Source organism: Oncorhynchus clarkii, chromosome 24, assembly GCF_045791955.1.
Source record: "Oncorhynchus clarkii lewisi isolate Uvic-CL-2024 chromosome 24, UVic_Ocla_1.0, whole genome shotgun sequence".
NCBI classification, from domain to species: Eukaryota; Metazoa; Chordata; class Actinopteri; order Salmoniformes; family Salmonidae; genus Oncorhynchus; species Oncorhynchus clarkii.
The window spans coordinates 35,932,168-35,942,167 of NC_092170.1; the positions used below are offsets into that span (position 1 = coordinate 35,932,168).

The window sequence follows — 10,000 nt, forward strand, 5'->3', positions numbered from 1 at the left end:
TGATTCATAAAGGGCCCCTCCTTGAACACATCATTACCAGCCTAATATGGGTAAGATACATGTCAGAACACAACTACATCTAGCTGTGTTGTTTTCATCCATGACAACAACAAACATTCAGCCTCCTCTCCTGCAACATCAAAACACACTTTTGACCACTTAGACACACACACACACACACACACACACACACACACACACACACACACACACACACACACACACACACACACGTTGGCAATGTTACTCACCACTCTGGGTTTGGCACTCTGTGGGGCTGGTGTGGTCAGCTCCTCACTGCTCTTCCTCTGCAGTCTGGGTTCTCTGGCACCACTGGGAGTAGCAGGGCTGGAGTTGGACCCGTCTGGTACAGGCACCGTTCCTCTAGACCCAGACTCAGAACCAGACGGCTCGCTCTCGCCCCCTGGAGCATTCAGGGCCAGAATATACCGCTTGGTCACATCTTCCAGGGAGGGGGCCTCCTCACTGGTGGGCTTACCCAGGATGGAGGGTTCACAGGCAGGTAGTAGGGAAGGCGGATCCCCTTGGGCTCGCTGGGGATGTGGAGGTGGGAAGATGGGGATGAAGGTGGCAGGTTCGCTGGCGTGGCGGACGTGCTTGGACCTAGTTTTGGGTTTGGGGGGGACCAGAGGCAATGGGGGGGTGAGATCAGTCTGGTCTTGATCCTGGTCCTCTGGACCTGGTTCCGAGTGGTCCGGCTCCTCTGATGCTGATTGGGTGACCCAGTTGGGGCGTTTCCTGTTGGTCCGCCGGCCCATTCCGGGAGACACAAGCTCCGCTAATTTGAGGTCAGAGTTCAATATCTCCCCTCCTCCCACTCTGTCTGTGTCATCACTATGGAGACAGGAGTGCACCTTCCTTTCTGATTGGGAGCCGAATTTCCCGACTTCATTGTTGCCATGACGACTAAGTAATGGGTGTCCACATTCATCTCCGAGCTCCCACAGCTCATCTCTCTGCTCACTCAGGATTGGCTCACTGCTGGAGGGCGGGATCTGACCAGGCTGATCCAGCTCACTGACTGGTTCTTTAGGGTGATAGTGACTTTTGAACCCTGGTTCATCAAGCAGGGGGCCGTCACCACGGCGACTGGGGTCAGAGAAGGACTTCTTCTTCGTGGCTTTTCCGCTGTTCTTGTCATCCGTCATCAGTCTGTCCATCGCTCCTGGCTCCGCAACAATGTTCCGGATCACATTGCTGTAGTCGTCACGGAGACCACCATCACTGCACAGCGATAGGTCGCTAGCCACGCTGCCCGTGCACTCTGATAGATCAGCTGCAGAGGACGACTCTGGGACACTTCCTCCTCCGACTCCTCCTGCCCCCTTGGAGGAGAGAGAGAGAGACCCCAGCAGGTTACTATCCACAGAGAAGCTGTTATTCCCTTCTTCTGACACAGAGTGGCGCCGGTGAGGCATGGGGTCGCTTAGCGAACGGTAAACATCCCCGTTCCCGTTGGACTCCCCGGTGCTGCCGTTGCTGGAGTCAGAGCCCGCGTTCCCGGTTGAGGAGAACTTACGGCGGCGGCGGATAGCACTCGGAGTGGGAGGAGCCTCAAGTCCTGGGACTGAGGCACTCTGGGATACATTGGCCCTCCCGCTAGTACTGTTGTTGTTATTGACGCCGCTCATCTCTGTTACTACAGCAATGCTCTCAATCTCAATCCCACAGGTAGGAACAGAGACAGGGTTCTCTCGTTTCTCTCTCGCTCCTCCGTTTAACCCTGATCCCTCTCGCATTCCCTCGTTTAACCCTGATCCCTCTCGCATTCCCTCGTGTAACCCTGGCCATTCCTCCTCAAGCAGAGCAGACTGCTTCCAGATGGTCAGGGGTTGATCCAGCACATCTCTGGCCAACGATGATCCTAAACTTGACCTGACAAATAACCTCTCAGGGTCACCCAGTCCAGCCTCTGGTTCTGTGACTATGCCCTCATCAGTGAGGCTCGACTCATGACCCGATAGCTCATCAACAGATCGGTCATAAAAAACGTTCTCCTCAGAATCTCCCTTATGTTGGAACTTCTCTCTTTCTCTGTTTTCACACTCCCTCCTCTCTTTTTCCCCTGAAACGGCAACCTCAGCTTCTCTAGCTCTCCTCTCATCTTTTAATTCACCTCCCTCACCCTCTTTTATCTCCTGCTCCTCCACTTGTTTTCTTTTGAAACCCTCGTCTTCAGTGCCATCTGTTGCTAGCACATCATCATCATCATCATTGTCAACATCCTCGAGAGCGCTCATCTGGCAGATATCTCTGATTACCTGTCTGGCCTCCTGGACATACCGGTCCTGCAACGGAGTGGGCATCACATCCTCATACCCATAACCCCCTGCTCTGCAGTCTCCTCCATCACTCTCCACCTCTCTGTCAGGCACCGCCCCCCTCCCTCCATCCCTCTCTTCGTCTTGATCCAGACATTGCTCAGAAGAGCTTCTTTTAGCCGAGGAGCCGGCTGGATGTTGCCTCCCTACTGGTTTATCGGAGTAAGTGAAGGATTTGGCACGTCTGAGAGTTGCAGTGAGGTCCTTTAATGAAGGGCGGAGTCCTGGGTAGAGGCCTCTTGACCCCATCCTGTACACCGTAGATGACCCCTCAGTAACCCCTGACCTGTCTGTCTTTCGAACTCTGAGATCTGATAGGTCACTTTTCAGGAAGCTGAGGAGAGACATAGTTTCTGAGGCTATGTCCGGGTTTGACATTGACATCCTGTTCTTGTCCTTATCACCGACAACGCCACCACTTAGCAACCGACGGAACACTGTAGTCTCCTCCCTAGCAACCCCTCCAGTGTCCCCTGTGGCTGGGGATGGGGGATTGACAGGGGGAAGAATGCGGGGTTGGCCTCTAACAGGGGCGGGGGAAATGTTATCCCCGTGTCCGAAGCTGGGGGAGCGGTACATGGTGAAGTTACCGTGGTAGGTCTTACTGAGCATGGAAGAGGAAGCACCAACCACACTGCCTGGGGTAGTAACATTACAGTTCACCCTTCTGTTAGCATAGCTAGCTTGGTCCTCTTCTTTCAGCGTCTCGGTGCTACAGTATCTACTGCTGCTCTGCGAGCCACCGGGACTCAAAATAAATGACGAAATGTTGACCTTTGACACCCGCGACACCCCTGAGAGGGGTGTGGTTATGCGAGATGTCCCCGCCCCGACTGATGTGTATTTGCGTCTGTAGCTCCCCTGAGCTCCCATCTGGTTAGGAGTGGAATTGCGTCCCCACAGTGCTGGACAGGTGCTAGAGGCTTTGGGTTCTCTGAGCCAGTTCCGGGAGCTCCCAGTCTGTTCTGCGGTGATGTTCTGTTGGTGTCTCTCAAGGTGTTCCATCATACCCGTCTGCTCGTCGTCACTGTCGTCTGATTCGCCATCGTCTCGCCCCGTAGCTACGGCAACCTCGTTGTTCTTTTTTCTCAGTGAGCGGCGTCTCACGGTGTCTCTGCTGGGTCCTAGTGAAGCAGGGCTGTCCTCCTCACTGCCTGAAGACCTGCCGAGGACCTTACCACCCCACCAGCCATTCTTACCGCGGGAGAGGTAACCTCCACTGACACCTAACGATTGAGGGCTCCTTCCTCCTGCTCGGTGGTGGTACTCCTCTTCTTCGTCTCCTGAGCTGAACCTCCAGCGGGCTGTGATGGCTGCCCTGGCTGAGGCTCTATCAGAGGAGGGGGCCACCGGTCTGGAGGAGCTATGTGAGGAATGTAAACTGTCCCTGGGCTGTCCGGCCCCCTGGCTTTGCCTCTGCTCTCCAGAGGGGCGGACACGGGAGGAGGAGAGGCCCCTGGAGTTGCTCCGAGGTGGGGGGGCGGGTGCAGTGGTGAGGACAGAGGGTGGAGGATCAGAGTTCAGACTAGAAGTCCAGGTCTCAGGCCCCTCTCCTCCACTGCTGGGGCTGTCGGCTCTGTGTGTGTTTGATGGCTGGGCCACCCTAAGAAACCTACCACTTCTACGAATACTAGTGCTGGCTGGCTCAATCTCTGCCTCGTCTGAGTAGTGCTGGTCAGGGTGAAAGGCTGAGTCTATGCCCTGGTGTCTCCTCTCTCTGCCCAGGGAGGCAGCCCTGCTGAGGTGTCTGTCTGACAGTGAGAGGCTAGTGGCTTCAGGGGTTGGGCTGTTGGGAGACTGCCTGTCGCTTATGTCTGCTAAAGAGTTGTCTTTAGAGCTGGCGGAGGGCTGGCGCTGGTTAGAACACTTTAAATCCTCTGCATCAAAAAGCTCTCTGATCTTGGTGACACTGGGCCAGTAGGTTAGGTCAACGTGAACAGGAGGATCTCCATGGTGACTTGGGAAATAGCTCCTGTGTGACTTGCAGGCAGGCACCCCACTGACAAAAACGTAATCCTCAGTGTTCGAAGTCTTACTGCAGTTGTTGTTATAAGAGACAGACGGATCAATGTGGGAATAATCTATTTTACCAGCCCCAACGCTGCCTTGAGGAGATTTGCGAGTATACACCCATTTTTGATTTCTCTCCGAATCCGATCCAGAGACCGAGTCTGTGCCTGAATAAAACGTTTGTTCGTGAACTTTAGTGTCATTCGGAGACACTGTTAAAACCGTGTCAGTAACTTGTAAATATCCACTGTCCTCATGGAATGATTTCCGAGATGGGGACCCTTCTCCCCTGTTGCTTTTAACCCTGGGTAAAGTTGTGCTTTTCCCGGCAACGTTACTGCCAGGGCTCGGCGCTCCATGCGTTCGAGACGAATTAGTGCTACTGAACTTCTCTGTGAGTTGGCGAATAGAGGGAGAAATGGAGGAGAGAGGAGTGGAAGAGCATTTCTTTAGCTCTGCGGTTGGGAGGCTGGCAGCGGAGATTTTAGAAACTTTCCTTGACACACTAACATTACGCATAGCCGAGGGCTGCACTTTCTCTGCCGCTGCTGTAGATGGAGGGGGAAGGGCGCTGCTACTACCCTCCAAATTCGTTGTTTTGTTTAGTTGTTCTTCACAGCAACTTTTGTTCGCGCTACAACCTAACTTTTTGAAAGAGACACTGCGATACACCTTCTCCTTTTCTGCCATTGTGCACGTCTTTATTTTGTTCGTTTATCTCCTTTTGCTAATTCATTGATCCAGCACCTTTTCTTTCTGCAGTGCCTAGTTTTAACCCCCGTTCAACCTGGTACAATAGGCGACTTTTAACCACAACTTGCAGGCAAGGGTTTCTCTCTACTCCACTGAAAAGAGGGCTAAGGGTTTACACTAAAATGAGAGTGAATTGTGGAGTAAACAAAGTGAAAGAAATAGATAACTATTCTGCATTCTGACCTTACAATATGTCCTCTCGAATCGCATCCAAGCACGACGAAAAAGGGCAAAAGTTTGTCCAAACGTTTCTCCCTTCAACTATGCAGGGTTTTTTTTCTCCATAGATTCCCCCATATTCCCGAATCTTTCCCATCACTTTATCCACGCGGATTGCCCTAAACTCACAATTCACTATAATCCCGAACTGTTGCTATGTTCCTTATTTTTGTTGACATAATTGAGTGATTTGTGTTTTTGAATGCAAATGCCTGAGAATGAGAGAATAGTCGTGGGCGGGACTAGTCGGGGTATAAGGGCTGTCATAGCCCCTCGGGAATAGGCAGAAAAACCCATTTCCTTTTAGATGGGGATAAACAGATATTGCGGGCAGAGAGGGATAATTATAGCTCAGGACCGTGTAAACCGTCGGAGCGCTGAGAAAATGTACTTGAAACTAAATTAAACTAGAATAACATTTGGTAACAGTGTTTCCACTGTCAGTGTATTTAATTAAGTGATTATTAAGTGCTGACTCACGCGGGGTCGTGAGTGTCGTGTTTGCGAATTGTGTCAACGTTTATAAAGCATTTTCTCTCGTGCACAAGGGTTTATGGTTTTTCCCATGACTTGTCTGGTAAAGTAGCTCTTTGTTCGAGCAGGGCTATTATACCGTCCTCTGGGCGATGGAATGTTGACCGCAGCGCCATCTTACGGTCGATGTATAAAAGTTCATCATCCTTTTTGCTCTTAGTGTCGAGCCTATGACCTGCCTCTCCCAAAAACCTGCTCCCACTGTTTTTGTAGATGAGGGGCAGAGCAGGAACAGAACATTTCCAATGAATATATGAACTGTATACCAGAATAAAACTCATTTGGTTGATACATGTAATCTTTATTGACAACAGCAAGTTCATTACAGTGTCAACAGGCTTGTTAAATTGGAGAGGCCATCTACAAAGCAGAGGTATGAAACAGCTCAACTAATAAATACATGTACTAACAAGTGAAGAAATAAAAACTAATTTTGTAACAAAAATATAATTCAAGTTCTCTTTATGTTATAAAAATAAGACTTCACTGTAAAACAAAAAAAAGAAGAATACACTGACTCAAATATATCCGCTCCAAGAAGAGCATGACATCTACCTTGGTTCCTATTAGACCCATACAGACATGTGCCCCACATATAAAACGTATCACTTCATTAAGGGCCTTAAGCTAAGGAAGAGGTTAAACAAACACACACACACACACACACACACACACACACACACACACACACACACATCACATTCCAGACAGACTTAGGAACAAAAACATCAGCTGTCACTCACATTTGACCAAAACAAGCCAATAATGTGTGGTATTGAGTAATCCAATCTTCTGCAGCTGATACACATGGAAACAACAGCGGATCTGTCAGTCCTGTGATATTCTCTTGGAGACTTATTTATTTACAAAGCCATGGTTTGAAAAAAAAATAACAGAAAAACAAAACACATTAAGCAACATTTAACTAAAATAAAACTATACCTCATCCTGTAGTGGCAAAACTATTGAGCAGTGAATTAGACCACAAAGCATCAGTATCCATCTACATGCCAGGGATGCGTTGTCATGCATACAAGTGCTTATTTCAAGACATTTCAAATGTTTGTCTCAGACATTCTCACTTTTAGAATATATGTCTAAATACCTATTAGATAGGAAAGGTACAGTACACACAAGAAACAGGTCACCACAGTCGAAACAGACAGTCCATTTCAAAAGGATAATTCAACCCCAGAATATATATATATATATATATTTAAATGAAACTCTGGCCAATTTGGTGAAAGTATGTATTCTATCGGTAGGTCAAATAAAACATTTCCTAGTGATTTAACTTGGAAGTGGTCAGTCGGTGAAATCAGGAAATCGTGTAGGAACGCGTCATAGCTAGATGGTTCTCATCACGTTTCATAAAAGCTTTTAAAAACAATTACCTGCACTCCAGATCACCAAATCGGCCAATAGATGGGCATACTTGTCTAGAGCGCATCCACTCATTTACATATATAACGGGTGGGTCTAATCCTGAGTGCTGATTGGTTAAAACCGCATTCCAGCCGGTGTCTATTCCGCAAATTACCACTGGCTAAATCTATGACGTTAAATGCCGATTTACTCTGTTCCATCTCACTGCGCAATCCACTGTCTCATCCACCCAGCCAGGAAATGTATAAACTTCATCTCCACTATAAAAAAGCATTTAGACATTCTCACATTTTTTTGGGACTAACATTTAGTTTTCAACAGCGGATATTTGTATAAACCTTGCTGTCTCGATCTCCGACATTTGCAACATTGTTTCAATAATTCCCCCATAGCCAGTGTCTCGGGCCTAACAACACCCGTGTCAATATATCCTCCAAAGACCGGCTTTTCGGGCAAATATCATGACAAAGTAAACATTTCACTTAGATATGCTCAATCTAAAACACTGTACCAATTTATTCAACTCAGTTTTGTCCTTCAAGTACCATCTTGCAATGCATACTGTGTGCCTGTGGGAAAACGTGGATCATTGTTGAAACCATGGATCATTGTTGCCATAACAACGTATACTGTTCTCACTCTGGGCAGAAAGGAACTGCAAACTGAACAGTGAGATATACTCCTAAATTGATAGTAGATTGTTTAGGTGATTTTACAGCCAACTAGCTACTTTACATGCTGATATTGACTTTGCTATTGTTGTGTGTAGCCACGTTTGCTAGCAAGCCCAGAAAGAGAGCATTGCATGTTTTGTAGTTGACTTGAGCTGCAAAACATTCCACATCGATTTTCAAATAGCTAAAAATTAAATATTTGTTCAAAAAAAAATATGTATATATATATATATATATATATACTGCTCAAAAAAATAAAGGGAACACTTAAACAACACAATGTAACTCCAAGTCAATCACACTTCTGTGAAATCAAACTGTCCACTTAGGAAGCAACACTGATTGACAATAAATTTCACATGCTGTTGTGCAAATGGAATAGACAACAGGTGGAAATTATAGGCATTTAGCAAGACACCCCCAATAAAGGAGTGGTTCTGCAGGTGGTGACCACAGACCACTTCTCAGTTCCTATGCTTCCTGGCTGATGTTTTGGTCAGAGTGCAGCTCATCCAGGATGGCACATCAATGCGAGATGTGGCAAGAAGGTTTGCTGTGTCTGTCAGCGTAGTGTCCAGAGCATGGAGGCGCTACCAGGAGACCAGTACATCAGGAGACGTGGAGGAGGCCTTAGGAGGGCAACAACCCAGCAGCAGGACCGCTACCTCCACCTTTGTGCAAGGAGGAGCACTGCCAGAGCCCTGCAAAATGATCTCCAGCAGGCCACAAATGTGCATGTGTCTGCTTAAACGGTCAGAAACAGACTCCATGAGGGTGGTATGAATCAAATCAAATCAAATGTATTTATATAGCACTTCGTACATCAGCTGATATCTCAAAGTGCTGTACAGAAACCCAGGCTAAAACCCCAAACAGCAAGCAATGCAGGTGTAGAAGCACGGTGGCTAGGAAAAACTCCCTAGAAAGGCCAAAACCTAGGAAGAAACCTAGAGAGGAACCAGGCTATGTGGGGTGGCCAGTCCTCTTCTGGCTGTGCCGGGTGGAGATTATAACAGAACATGGCCAAGATGTTCAAATGTTCATAACTGACCAGCATGGTCGAATAATAATAATAAGGCAGAACATGAGGGCCTGATGTCCACAGGTGGGGGTTGTGCTTACAGCCCAACACCATGCAGGACGTTTGGCATTTGCCAGAGAACACCAAGATTGGCAAATTCGCAACTGTGCTCTTCACAGATGAAAGCAGGTTCACACTGAGCACATGTGACAGAGTCTGGAGACGCCATGGAGAACTTTCTGCTGCCTGCAACATCCTCCAGCATCACCGGTTTGGCGGTGGGTCAGTCATGGTGTGGGGTGGCATTTCTTTGGGGGGCCTCACAGCCCTCCATGTGCTCGCCAGAGGTAGCCTGACTGCCATTAGGTACCGAGATGAGATCCTCAGACCCCTTGTGAGACCATATGCTGGTGAGGTTGGCCCTGGGTTCCTCCTACTGCAAGACAATGCTAGACCTCATGCGGCTGGAGTGTGTCAGCAGTTCCTGCAAGAGGAAGGCATTGATGCTATGGACTGGCCCACCCGTGCTATGGACTGGCCCGGCATGCTCATCGGGAGCATGCCCAGGTGTTGTAGGGAGGTCATACAGGCACGTGGAGGCCACACACACACTACTGAGCCTCATTTTGACTTGTTTTAAGGACATTACATCAAAGTTGGATCAGCCTGTAGTGTGGTTTTCCACTTTAATTTTGAGTGTGACTCCAAATCCAGACCTCCATGGGTTGATACATTTGATTTCCACTGATAATTTGTGTGATTTTGTTGTCAGCACATTCAACTATGTAAAGAAAAAGTATTTAATAAGAATATTTCATTCATTCAGATCTAGGATGTGTTATTTTAGTGTTCCCTTTATTTCTTTGAGCAGTGTATATTGTTTTCTTAAATTAGTGTTATACACTGTTAATTATAGGAATTTGTGGTTTGGGGTGGATTATTCCTTTAAGGCCATGGGACATGTAGGTAACACACGCCACCTAGTGGCTCATATAGTAAACAGACATACAGGATGCATTACATAATACTATGGCAACCAAACGCAGTGTTGTGGCTGACTA

The 10,000-nt window shown here is 47.9% G+C and overlaps 1 protein-coding gene across 1 annotated transcript in view; it reads right to left on the reverse strand.

Moving 5' to 3' along the window:
* LOC139382570 (rho guanine nucleotide exchange factor 17-like) overlaps positions 1-5,150 on the reverse strand; it is a 107,086-nt gene extending 101,936 nt beyond the window's left edge. Inside the window, exon 1 of the mRNA XM_071126685.1 lies at positions 252-5,150. Within this exon, the coding sequence (XP_070982786.1) occupies positions 252-5,042 (4,791 nt within the window). The 5' untranslated portion in view covers positions 5,043-5,150. The remainder of the gene's footprint in view (positions 1-251) is intronic.
* Between the last annotated feature and the right edge of the window lie 4,850 nt (positions 5,151-10,000).